Raw genomic sequence first — 13,212 nt, 5'->3', positions numbered from 1 at the left:
CCACGGTATCAGTTGTACCAATGTTCCACAGAGCCACACAAATCCGAAAGGGGAAGCTTAAGATGCTCATAGTGACATCTAGAAAGACCCTCCGTGATGTTCCGTGGCCACAGCGACACCCCCGGACTCGGTGGCGCTCTCCTGGAGAGGCGCCAATGTAGGAGAACCTCTTAGCACCAGAGACGAGGCTTCCACTTGCGGGGTTCAGGGTGGCCGACCACACGTTAAAGTGCTCAGCTCACACCCACAGTCACTGCTGTGCCCCTGCGGACGGTCGGCCGAGCCCTCCTGGGCTGCGGGAATGGCCTTGTGTCCTTTATGGCCAGTCAGCTGCAGAAGGAGACAAACGCCCAGATTTCAGATTTCAACGGCACGAAGTAGCTCCAGCAAAGAGCACAGCCCAGAAGGACGTGACCCATCCATGAGGTGTGGGTTTTCCTGTTAAACGAACGTGGAAACTGCCAGCACCCTGACGTTCCTAGTGGATGACCACAGCTCAGAAAGGAAGAGAACGCTGTGTATGAAGAAGGGGGTGCGAGGGGGGGGGAAGCATCACAAGAAAGCCAGCAAACAAAATGGCAAAGTGCATCTGCCTCTCGTCCGTTTCGTCAGGCATTTTTGTGGCCGTGCGTGGTATGTGGCCAGTAGGAAGTGTGTGGGATATTGCTAGGGATGAACGGACCCACAAGTGAATGGAAGGGGCAAAAAATCGCCTGCACCAGCATCACGGAAAGGATGGCAGAAGTCTCGGGTGCAGTTAAGTGCTAAGTACAAAAAAAAAAAAAAGCTCAGTGCAGGACATCTGGCAGGCGCAGGGGTGGCTGTGACACATCCGGGGGCCCCCTGACCTTCTTGGAGAACTTCGGAAATAATGAGGATGTTCAAAGAGTCCCCCATCTGACCCCTCTGCTCTCACGAGCATCAGAACAACAGCGTGGGGAGCTGGCCAAGGTGCTCCCGGCTGCCAGGCTGCCGCGTTCCTGCAGAGCATCGTCTGTTGGGCTCCAAAATCCGCCGGAGCTGAGGGTAAGCAGCAGGGCGATGGCCCCGGAAGACAGCCGCCCCTTCTCTCAGAACAATGCAGTCAGTTGGCTCTCCCTGAGCTTTCCTGACATCGTAAAGTGGGGATAGAACAAGGGGAGACGGGCCGCGAAGCATCCGGCCTCCCCAGATGACCGAGCGAAACACCAAAGTTTTGCCAATTTGGGTAATCGACAAGCAAAACCAGGCAACAAAAGGCACGGCAGGTCACGGGCGCCAGGCGGCCGAGCGGCAGAGGCAGGACGCACGCGGAATGTGGGAGCTCGTAGCCGGAGCAGAGGGACCGCCCCAGGGGGAGACTGCCTGTGGGGGGGGGGGGGGGGGCCGCCAACCTCACCGACTCCCAGCAGCCGGGACACAGGCCTTACTGCCTCTGACACGCCCTCCTGCCGATTTGGTGTTTGTGAGGCTGCTTCTGGTGGGGTGAGGCTGGCACGAGTCCCACCACCCAAGGGGCAGGTCAGGCGGTGTCCCCAGCTCTAGGCCCAGCCCCATCCCGGCCGAGGCCAGCTGAGGGTGCCGAGGTGCTGGCCCAGGCCAACTGTGGGCCCACGCCCCAGGCTGAGCTTCCCGGGGGCTTAGAGAGTGGGTAGGACCGAGGTCCCAGCCTGCCGGACGCCAGCCAAGCCGCGGCATAGCCGGTGTGGGCTCCGGGTTGAACCCAGGCTGCTCTGGGCCAGGCAAGACACCCCGCCTCTCAGAGAGCCTGGGGGGAGGCGCGAGGAGCGTGGGTGAGCACTGACCTGGTCCAGCCCCGTCTGGATGGTGCAGCCTGGACAGATCCCGCAGGAGGATGAGTCCCTCCCGCCCCCACCCGCAGCCAGCAGCCCCTGCCCAAGTAAGAGGGCCACTGCCAGGAGGTTAAAAACTTTATTTGCCTTATGACCTTCCACGTTCTGAGAGCTTGCTTGGAGCAGGGGCAGAAAGCACAGGACGCTGTTTCTGGGGCAGGAGCTTGGCCTAGAGCACTTCCGAAGCGGGCGGTGAGCCCCCGGGGCTGAGACCCGGGCACGCCTACAGGCCCGGTGGCCACGGAAGTAGAAGGGCCACCACCACGGGCACCACCTGACCGGCGGGCAGCCACAGTCCTCGGACGAGGCGCGCTTTCACTCGACGAGCCTCCGGCCGCCGCGCCGGCCCTGGTTGTCCCGCCACACGCAATAGTTGAGCGCGGCCGCAAAGGCCAGCCAGGCCAGGTACGGGTAGAGCAGGCGGGCGGCCGGTGGGCTCACCCCACGCCAGGCCACGGCCGTGGCTCCTGCCAGCCCACCCGTCAGCAGGAGGTCCACCAGGGCCTGCAGAGACACGGGCAGAGGGGTCAGGGAGGCCTGAGGCTCACGTAGCCACGAGATGTGCGTCCCAGCTGGCCGCTTACAGGTGGCGATCGAGGGAACACTCCTCCATCCCACCCCTCAGCGACCCAGCCAAGCCCCTCCCTCGTTGTGTGCCTCCGTTTCCCATCTGTAAAATGGGACCGATCCCTGCTGGGTGAGGGAGGCACATCACCAGGTGCGCTGTGTTCAGCATACAATGGCCCCCCAACCAAGCCCGCAAGCCCATCTGGTTCCATCAGGAGTCTGCAGTGCTCCCTTCACTGAAGGAGGAGCAGCGTGGAGGGCTGCCGGCCCCCTGAGCTTCTGAGAGATCCTGACCATGAGCCGCCCCCGTCGCGAGACGCTCACTCCATCTAGGATGTGATGCCCCATGTACCCCACGGAAAGGCCACTCCTCCACAGGCCATCTCCAGGGACCAAGAGGACTGGCCAAGGCCACACTTACCCAACCCATTTGTCGGGTGCCAAAGAAGAGGGGAGGCCACGCCCAGTTCAAGGCCAGCTGCCCGGCATAGAGCCCCAGGGGAACCACAGCCTCCTCCGAGAAGCCCCCCAGCTCTTTCCAGACCATGTAGGAGCCATACCTGAAACAGAGGCCACGGGTCAGGGCACCAGCAGGGAAGAGACCCAAAAGCTCACCTATGGGGCGACACGGTGACGGCTCAGGCACGCTCTGCCGCTGACTGCCTTGTAACCTCAGGGAAGTTGCTTGACTTCTCTGGGCCTTCATTCTCGCTACAGGATTGCTGTCGGGATGTGAGTTAACACACTGGCCGTGCTTGGGTCAGCGCCTGGCACATGCAACACTCAATAAATATCTGCCATCATCATCATCAGGCTCTGAAGAGCAAAGCACGTGAGGCACACAAGTGAGAAAGAGGCTCCTGGCCCAGCCGGGGATGGGACCGGCACAGGCACAGGTGACGTCCTCCAGCTCTCACACACGCAGGCACTGCCCTGGCACTTTCCGAGCATTAACTTGTTTTATCTTCATGATAAATGAAGGTGGGCAGTGTCGTCACCCGCCTTTTACAGGTGAGGAAACTCAGGCACAAAGCGGTGAAGTGACTCTCTTAAGACCCCCTAGCAGGCAACCAGCAGGTAAAGTCAGGATTTGAATCCGGGTGGCCAGGGCCAGAGCCCGAAGTCTTTACTCCATGAGAGATTCGACCTCATCAGGGTCACAGGGAGCCTCCGCAGGGTCCCACGACAGAGAGACCAGGGTCACATTTGTGCTTTATCAGGATCTCATTGGAGGAGGAAGGCCAAGAAGAAGGGGGAGGCCTGGAGACTGAAGCAAGATGAGATAGACATAGTGATGCCTGGGCCAGGATCGGGGAGGAGAAAGCAGGACACAGGAAGAGCTGGGAGCCTGATTGGGCAGGGCCTGGGACTCCGGGGGTGATGCCCACGTGACACCCGGGTTGTGCGGACTTGTGGGTGTCTCAGTCCCATCAGAACCCCGGGGGGCATCCAGCCTGGTTTGTGCCACCTGCTCCCCGGGCGCCTGGCATCTGCAGCCCCACCCTGGGCTGGCATAGACTCAGGATGCAGGGAAGCAACGAACATTCCAGGGCAGGAAGCAGGCCGCAGCGGCTGGTTGCAGTTCCCATTAGAGCCACCAGGAGGGTGCCCTCACCCGCCCAGCTGCCGCCGTCTCGCCACAGGGTTTCCTGCAGGGTCCCTACTTGCTGGCTGTGTGTCTTCTCCAGACCCCTTGTCAAATGGGTGGCCTTGCAAATTAACCCAGACCCAGCCTCGCACGGAGCAGGTGCTCGACAAACGGTAGCTGCGAGAAGTGCCGTTCCTGTTGCTGCCGCTGTGGGTCCTGGAAGCCGCCCAGGTCTGGACTTGACACACTGAGCCAGGCTCTCTCCCCCCACCCCCACCCCCACTCCCCGGAGTTGCGAAAACAGCCAGGGTGCCAGCGTGAGGCTGCGCCATCCGGCCCGCCCCTCCCGGGAGGCCTTGGAGGAGAAAGTTCAGTTGTTGGAGCAACGGTCCCGAAGCTGCCTCCACCCTCGCTTGGCAAACCCGGCCAGGAAACGGTGCCTGCGGCCCCAGGAGCACGTGGGGAAGCTCTAAACTCGAGCCTCAGCCTCGGAAGGGGGAGGAGGCCCCGCCCACCTACCCCATGGCCGAGTACAGGGTGCCCCAGATGGGGCCCAGCGTCCAGCGGGGCGGGTGCCAGGAGGGCTTCTGCAGGCCGGCATACCAGCGGAGGCCCTCCCCGCGGACATAGTACGAGCCCAGGAAGCCCCCCAGGCTGGGCACCAGAGTGAAGCCCACCGCGGGCACCCAAGGCGGGGCCATTGCTGCTGCGGCTGCTGTTCTGGAAAGTTCTGAAAGAGAAGACAGGGGTGGGGGTGAGGGGTGGGGTGAGGGGCGGGGCGGCACTCCAGAACTGGGGCGAGGCCTCCCCAGGCGCTGGGCGGGGAGGGGCCAGCTTCACACAGGCAGCCCCTGCCAGCCGAGTGCACCGGCTGCAACGAATGCATTTCCACCCAAACTCCTGCCCCCCGACCCAGAAGGCTGCCCTGACTGGCGGGAGCCTGGGGTCACCCCTGCCCCCACAGGTGGCCCCAACCTCAGCTCTTGCCTCAGCGGCCAGGGCCCTGTCCTCTCTCTTACCCTCACCCTTGACCTTGGGGCTCCTGTCAAGTTGCATTCAAGACCAGTTCGTGTCTCCTCCACCAAGAAGTCTTCCCAACCCTTCCTCCCCAGGCCAGTTGACAGCTCGGTGCCCCAGGAAGCCTGCATCAGTCCACACCCTCTACTTTATGTTCTAGTACTTCTCATTCATTCATTCTCTCATCACTCATTCATTCATTCAGTAGCTGGGATCACACAGAGCGTGGCTCAAACCCTGGCTCTCCACTGACTCACTGTGACCTCAGGCAAATCACTTCAGCCCTCTGGGCCTCAGTATCCCCCTCTGTAGAATGGGATATCAACACTGCCTACCAAGGCCAAGCTCAGTAGGGGAGCATTTTACCACCAACCTTCAGGCCCACCCTAAAATCACCATCCCTGCCCTGCCTGCCAGAGAGGGAAACCAGTCACACAGCACTCTGGGGCCAGGCTCTGCCCAGTCCAAAAGCTGCTCCCTCCGTGACGCCCAGGCTCATCGAGGAGGTGGGTGGGAAAGAACAGGAGTTAGCAAGAGTTCAGGGCTGGTGAGGTCCCCTCGGCGGCGCTGAGAGGCTGGCAGGGCTCAGGGCAAGGAAGGCCCCCTGCGTCAGGCCTGGATGCTGCCACCTCAAGGGCTGGGGGACCCAGTCATCAGGCTTGTACATTGTGCTCAACAGCTACGCCCCCTTGCCCCGCAGCCCTGAGGTCTCGGAGAACCTACTAGGCGCCCAGCAGCCAGTGAGGCTCTCAGCAGACTGAATTGCTCACTGGGGCTGAGAATCCAGAGTGACAGCAAGGGGGACCCCCAGCTGGGGGCATCTCAGGCCAGCTCTGACCGTACCTGCTGTGGGACTCTAAGCCTGTGAGCACCCTGACTGGGCCTCAGTTTCCCCACCATAAAATGAGGAGGCTGGGCTCCCGCTGACAGAGCCTGATCCTAACTGGAGAATCTGGGGGTGCTTGTATGCAGGAGATAAGAAGCCACCCACCCAGATTCAGCTCAGCAAACCTGTAGCACGGCCTCCTGGGGCGGGGGCTGGGGCCCAGGGTAGACGGAGTGGGGGTCCCGGAGAGGCACACAGACCTCGGTCAGAAAGGGCACCGCTGACCCGGGCTCAAAGAAAAGAAGGTCGTGGCGGCACAGTGCGCCCTTCCTGCACAGGGACACGGGGGCGGGAGCGGTCAGGGTGAAGAGAATGATCGGCATGGGCTGAGGGGGTCGGGCTGTGGGGGAGCAGGTGCAGGGAAGGGGGGGTGTGCTCGCTCTGGAGGCAATGGGGAGCCATCAGGGCCAGTCAACCCCTAAAGCCAGCTGTTGAGGACTCTCATAACATGAAAATTGTTCTCCACATAAGTGAGGAAAGAATATAAAATTGACTACAGAATGATCCCAATTAAAAATAAATAAATAACACAAATAAGCATTTTAAAAACTGTAACAGGGGCGCCTGGGTAGCTCAGTTGGTTAAGCATCTGACTTCAGCTCAGGTCATGATCTCCTGAGTTCGAGCCCTGCATCAGTCTCTGTGCTGACAGCTCAGAGCCTAGAGCCTGCTTCAGATTCTGTGTCTCCCTCTCTGCCCCTTGCCTGCCCATGTTCTGTCTCTCTCTCTCTCTCTCTCAAAAATAAACATTTTTTAAAATTTTGTTTTCAAGAATAAACACCAAAATTTTTTTAAAAAACTGTAACAGATTTGGGGTGCCTGGGTGCCTCAGTCGGTTAAGCGCCCGACTCTTGAGTTCAGCTCGGGTCATGATCTCATGGTCGGTGGGTTCAAGCCCCGCATCGGGCTCTATGCTGACAGCCTAGAGCCTGCTTGGGATTCTCTCTCCCTCTCTCTCTGCCCCTCCCCTGCTTGTGATCTCTCCTTTTCAAAATAAATAAATAAACTTAAAAAACTAATAAAACACAAAAATAAAACCTGTAACAGATTCACGAAGATGTTAGGAACCGTCATAATCACAAAGCTAACATTGCTGGGGAACGACTGACTGCCCACCACCCTTCAATCCTTGCCCTGCGGGGAACGATGACATCTCATCCCATCTGCCAGCGGAAGACCGGAGGCACAGAGCAGGACAGGCGTCGGCCGGGGACCCCTCTGCAAGCGGGCAGCCGAGGATTCTATGGGCTGCCCTTGGCAGTGGGATTTACAACGCTACGTTCATTCCGTCTTTATCGTTTTCCAAAACGTCTATAATGAAGACCATTTTAAAGGAAACAATCGAGAGAGTGCTAGCAGATTCCAGCTCTGCCATCTGGGGACTGACTGATTCCTCCCTCCCTCGCCCTCCTGCGCTGCCCTCTGGTTTCCAGAGAGCACAGAACAGGTGAGCCTGAGGGTCTATCTCACCACAACCGACAGGACCCCTGGCCCTGTGCTCCTGCCAGGTGGATGTGGAACTCTGGACGCAGAGCCCTGGGACCCAGCCGTCCCGCTGGGCTCACCAGCATGTGACCTGGTGACACATGTGACGGGCTCGGGCCTCCTCAGCTGCTTTCTCATCTATGCAATGGGGACACAGCCCAGCCTGCCTAACAAATATGCTGGATCCACAGTAAAGTGACAGCATTTGGCAACGGCAGGAGCTGTGATTGTGCCACAGGTTGTGCCCTAGGTCTCCCCCAGACTGGGACATGGCTGAGCAGGTGGGAGGCCTTCACACCGTCCTGATCCTCACATGCCGGCAGGGAAACTGAGGCCCGGACACTGAGGGGAGGGGCTGGGAGTCAGGCATTGAATGTCAGACTTCAAGTCTCCTCAGGGTGACTGGGGGTCTATGGTCGCGAGCGCCACACCACAGTGACTTCCCAGCTGGGTGGAGGCTACGTGGGGACTCTCGGTACGACTTTTGTAACTTTTCTACAAGTCCCAAGTTGGTTCCAAGTAGACCGTTAAAAAAGAAGTATCCTGGTTTGGATAACAGCTTGCACTGTCCCTTGCTTATTACGCTCGGCATCTGTCACTGCATCAGGCCCTGAGCCCGGGCCCCAGACCCCACTGCAAGCGCCACCGAGAGCCTCCGAGCCTCCATTTCCACCACAAGACTCCTGCTCTGAGACTGTCAGTGGCTCCGGTCCCGGGTTGTGTCTTTTTTTTTTTTTTTTCTCTCCTACTTTTTTTTCTTAATCGAGGTGAAATCTGCATAACGTCAAATTAACCCCTTAAAGCGCACAATTCGGTGACAGTATTACGCTCCCAATGTCGTGTAATCACCATCCACACCAAGTTCTGAAACGTTTTCATCACCCTCAATGAACCCCCGTACACTCCTTGCTCCTCCCTCCCCCGGCCCCTGGTAACCAGCCCTCTGTCTCTGTGGATTTACCTTTTCTGGACATTTCATGTAAATGGCATCATACACCACGGGGCCTTTGGGGCCCGGCTTCTTTCGCTGACCGTGATGTTTCTGAGGCGTGCTCACACTGCCGCGTGGGTCCATACTCCTCCCCAAGGTGCTGTGGGCAGGGGCGCCCGTGTCACCCTGCCACAGCACCCAGCCCGTGCCCAGGAAATCCCACACAGGACTCGCTCACAGGGCCAGGGGGCCCTACAGCCCACCAACCCGGTCCCTGGGTACAGGACAAACCAAGGGCCACCAGAGGGCGGTGGCTTCCCTAAGGCCTCAGGGACACAGTAGGGTCTGAGTCCGTGTTCCTGCCCCACCCCCGGCTGCGCCTTCCAGAGCCTGGCTGTGGTTATGCTTCACTGGGCCTAGGGGATCTGAGAGTCTGCCCGCCCCGAAGGTCGAACACAGAAAGGCCAGATGCCTCCCACGCAGAGAGCCCGGGCAGGGAGCTTCCTGTGGCCTCTTGGGGACTGCTCAGCCATTGAATCACCCGATGGGGGGGACCCACCAGGCTGAGTCACGCTCGGCTGGGCTGGGCTGGGCTGGGCTGGCCTGAGAGAGGTGTGCTCTGGGATGGGGTCCCAGGGAGGGCTGGGGAAGGTGAGGGAGCACCCAAGGCTGGGAAAGGGCTCGAGGGCTGATCAGCTGCGTGGAAAACCTGCCCGGCCGGCTTCATGGGGTCAGGGGGAGGCCCAAGCGAGGACCAGATGAGCGAGGCGCTGTGCTGCCAGTGTCGGGGCCACTCACCCCATTTCCTCCGGGGGAAGAAACAGCCCCGTGGCATAGACCCAAGGCTGAGAAAACATCAGCCAGTCAGGCACAGGGCGCTAAATGGGGCAAGATGCTTCACAGACGGCCAGGGGCCACTCCCAGAGGAGGACTTCCAACACAGAGGGCTCAGGACCTGGGGTCAGGAGAAGGTTCTAGGCCTCTGGGGAATGAGCATCATGGGTGGTGCTTGGTGGATGGCAAGCTGTGGGCCAGGCCCATGCTGCTGGTCATTACTTAATTCGTCACAGTGGCTGCAGGGGAGGCGACCAGCTGCTTCTCTTCCGGGGACCCTGAGCCACACCCTCCCAGCCTCCGTGGTGGATGTTACTATTCCCACCGTCCGGATGAGGAAACTGAGGCACAGGGAGTCGCAGAATTTTCCAGATCTGTGTGACTCTGAGGCCCAAAGCACCCCCACTCCTGAGGTGGGAGTCTGCTGGCCTCAGCGGTCCCACCCTCTGCCCAGTGTCAGAAGATTCTGTCAGGGTCAACAGGCTCACTCTCTTCAGCCCCAGCACCAATGTCCCGGCCCCCACAGGGCATCAGACCCCACCTTGGCCCAGGGGCGGCACTTAGAGGATCTGAATCCTTCTTTTCCCCTCAGGGTGGGAGTCAGGACCTGTCCTTAAGATGCCTCGCTCCTGGCCAAGAGACTCCAGACCCATTTCTGGCCCTAAGATCTCACGTCCCAAACCTCTATGTCCCTATCTGTGAAGTGTGGGCTGAGCTAGTGATCCTCCTGTTCCCTGGGGGTGGCAGAAACTGCTCCCCAGGAAAAAAAAAAAGAGTTTTGTCTCTCTGATTCCCACCCTCGCCTCCCCAGTTGTGCCCAGCTCTCCCCGGCCTTATCTCTCACTCAAGCCACCGCTGTCCAGGGACTTGTTTTAAAGCGCCTTTCTACTTTTGTTTTTTTAATTTTTGTTTAATGTTTATTTATTTTTGAGAGAGACAGAGAGAGACAGAGTGCGAACAGGGGAGGGGCAGAGAGAGAAGGAGACACAGAAGATCCTTTCTACTTTTTTTTTTAATGTTTATTTTATTTTTGACAGAGAGAGAGAGAGAGGGAGAGAGAGAGCATGAATGGGGGAGGGGCGGAGAGAGAGGGAGACACAGAATCCGAAGCAGGCTCCAGGCTCCGAGCCATCAGCACAGAGCCCAATGCGGGGCTCGAACTCACAGACCGCGCGATCATGACCTGAGCCGAAGTCGGATGCTCAACCGACTGAGCCACCGAGGTGCCCCGATCCTTTCTACTTTTAAATGACTCACAGCGAATCCTCCTCATTCATAACCTTTGTGAATCTTCTTCATTATGAAAGTACCCAGCATAAGAGACAACAGGTCAGGAAGGATCCCCATCCAGCTGGTGACCTGGGAGGTCTGGGATGGGGTGGGGCTGGGAGTGACAAGGGGGCATTTGCTTTATGGGGCAGATGACTACTTTTTTAAACACAAAGAGCATATTCAGGCATGGCTTGCATAATCAGAAATAAGTTAAAAAAAAAAAAAAGTAAAAACAGGGGCACCTGGGTGGCTCAATGGGTTAAGCATCTGACTCTTGGTTTTGGTTCAGGTCATAATCCCAGGGTCTCGGGATCAAGCCCGGCGTGGGGCTCCATGGACGTGGAACCTGTTTGGGATTCTCTCCCTCTCCCTCTGCCCCCCTCTCTCCCACCCTCCCTCCCTCTCTCTCAAAATAAACTTTGAAAAAAAGAGAGAGAAACAGATTTGAAAATAAAATACTGAAAAGGCAAAAGTGTATATAGTAAAAAGAAGGCTCCCTCCCTTTGAGCCCAAGCCCCCACCCCACCCCAAGGAACCCACTGTCAGCGGCTTCTGGCAGATCCAGCCAGCTGTTATTCCGTCACTGCCAGGCACAAATGTGTGCCTGGTGCGCGCGCGCGCGCACACACACACATACCCACACACACACACACACACACACACACACAGCAGGCGGAGAAAGTAGCCTCTCGAGCCTGGTGGAGGAAGCAAGGCTTTGAACCACACTGGTTCAAACCCTGGCTCCACCGCTGTCACTGTGTGACCCTGGACAAGGGCCCCTGGGTGAGCCTCAGTTTCCCTCAGTTGAAAGGATTCCCTCAGAGACTCCCTTTGGGTGTGCTGAGCAGCCTTCTAGAAACGGAAAGAGGCAGCCTACCCCCTGCTCCACCAAGAGGCTTGCTACCCCCACCCCTTCCTCCCCGGTTTCTTTCCAGGCAAGTGGACAAACACCCTTGCTCCATGAAGGAGGCATCGGCCACTGCTGTCCCGCATCCCCCACAGAGGCTCCCCACTTCTGCCCGCAGAGGAAGAGGCTCCAGGCCCACATTCCTCCAGCTAGGCCTTTCGGTCAACAGCCTGCTGTGTGCCAGGCACCCTGGCACCCTTCTTGTGCACAGCCTCCTCTGACCCTCTGCTAGCCCCATGACCCTTTTGGAACAGCCCCAGGCCATGGCCCCTAGGGCAGGCCCAAGCCCAGCCCCTTCTGCCATCCATCTTAGAGCTTGCTGCCGGCACCAGGTACCATCGGGCACTAGCAGGCCAGCCAGAGAGGCTCGCAGGCCGGGCCAGGCCAGCAGGGTGGACCCCAGAACTGGCAGTGTGTTCACAGCGGGAGGCCCCACCCCACCCCACCCCCCACCACCCAGGCTCTGAGCTCCTTTGCAGGAGGGCCAGGGGACAGGCAGGTCCTAGGCGATGTTCTGCCCACACCAGACCTCTGTCCAGGCTACAGCGTACCTGAGAACCGAACTGGGAATCTTGGGACCCAGTTCTAAGGCCCTCTGGGGCCTTAACCGGTTGTGTGCAAGTAACCTCCCAATCTGGCCTGGGTTTCCTCCCCTAGAAATGGAGTGTCTCAAGTTGATCAGCAGCCTGAGGTCTCTGGGGCATTTTGTGGTCCTCACGGTATCCCGCTCAGCCACTCTCGCCCTCCTCCCATCCCCACCCCTGCTTACACATCTGCGGAATGGGCGGGAGCCGGGAGCGTCCGGTCCCTCCGGGGGCTGCGCTTCCCTCCAGACCCGAGCGGCGGGGAGGGGAGGGAAGGGGCGCGGAGAGGAGGGGCGGGGCGGGGGCGGGGCGAAGAGGGCCGGGGCGGGGCGAGGAGGGCCGGGCCCCGGCGAGGCTGCCCTAGTTCCCCCTCCGTCTCCCGCTCGCCCACCGGAACCCCGCCGTACGGCAGCCCCGACCGCGGAGGTCAGGGCCCGGGCCGCCCTGCCCGCTGACCCGGCGGCCGAGCCCCTAGCGCTGCCGCACGGCCGCCCCTGGGATCCCCGCCCCGCCGCTCCCGCCCGCCTCCTCCCGCCTCACTTCGCCCCCGGCCCCCGCGCAGGCGGCCGGGCGCCGTCGGGTGTCGCACCTGCGCTGGGCCGCCCCGCCCGCTGCCCCCTCGGCGCCCGGGCCCCACTCACCAGCCGCGGGGACGCGCTCCGGGAAGGCACTGCGCGGCGGGAGGCGACGGCCCGGGTCCCCGGCCCGCCCCGCCCCGGCCGCGAGGCCCCGCCCCGGTCCCGCCCCGCCCCGGCTCCGCCCCGCTCGGCTGGAAGCCGCCGGAGAGCTCACTCTTTGCCTCCTTCCCGCCAGCGAGGCACGCCTCCGCCTCCGCCTCCGCCTCCGCCTCCGCCTCCGCCTCCGCCTCCGCCTCCGCGCCCGAGGCTCCGTCAGCCCCAGTCCTTCCCGTGGTGACCTTCCCGGCTGCGCCGGCTGACAGGTCGCTTCTCTTCTTGAGCCTCACCTTTCCCGTTTATAAAATGGGGCAACAGGGCCCGACCTCAGGGAGGGGAATTACGCCCCCTGATAGCAAAGCCCCGAACACCCCTATACGGTAGCCCTGGCTCCCCATCCCCGGAAGAGTACCCCAGTTCCTTAAACTGGTGCCCCGGGCACGAGGCAGGCTGGACTCTTAGTCCTGGCTCAGCCGCTTTGTGACTGGTTCTCTCCGCCTCCATCTCCTCATCTGTAAAATGGGCACGACAGCTCGGGACTAATGAGGATGCCACAGAGCAATGTGGGCAGGGAGCCCTGCAGACGCTTGGCACTCAGTGAGGGGAGACTGCAACCATCAAGGCCCAGAGGTGAC

General features: G+C 60.3%; 1 protein-coding gene across 1 annotated transcript; it reads right to left on the bottom strand.

Annotated features, from left to right (window-relative positions):
- Positions 1 to 1,895: 1,895 nt before the first annotated feature.
- Positions 1,896 to 12,645, bottom strand: TSPO (translocator protein). Its single transcript, XM_019447126.2, has 4 exons — positions 12,545 to 12,645; positions 4,507 to 4,717; positions 2,821 to 2,959; positions 1,896 to 2,336 (listed from the first exon to the last, which is right to left on the bottom strand). The coding sequence occupies exons 2-4, from the start codon at positions 4,686 to 4,688 to the stop codon at positions 2,148 to 2,150; spliced, it is 510 nt and encodes a 169-aa protein (XP_019302671.1). The 5' UTR covers positions 4,689 to 4,717; positions 12,545 to 12,645; the 3' UTR covers positions 1,896 to 2,147.
- Positions 12,646 to 13,212: the final 567 nt, after the last annotated feature.

This window comes from Panthera pardus, unplaced genomic scaffold (assembly GCF_024362965.1).
Source record: "Panthera pardus isolate Hobbes unplaced genomic scaffold, ASM2436296v1 HiC_scaffold_6, whole genome shotgun sequence".
Classification (NCBI taxonomy): Eukaryota; Metazoa; Chordata; class Mammalia; order Carnivora; family Felidae; genus Panthera; species Panthera pardus.
The sequence above is the reverse complement of the archived record's forward strand: the minus strand, read 5'-3'. Positions and strand labels throughout refer to the sequence as shown.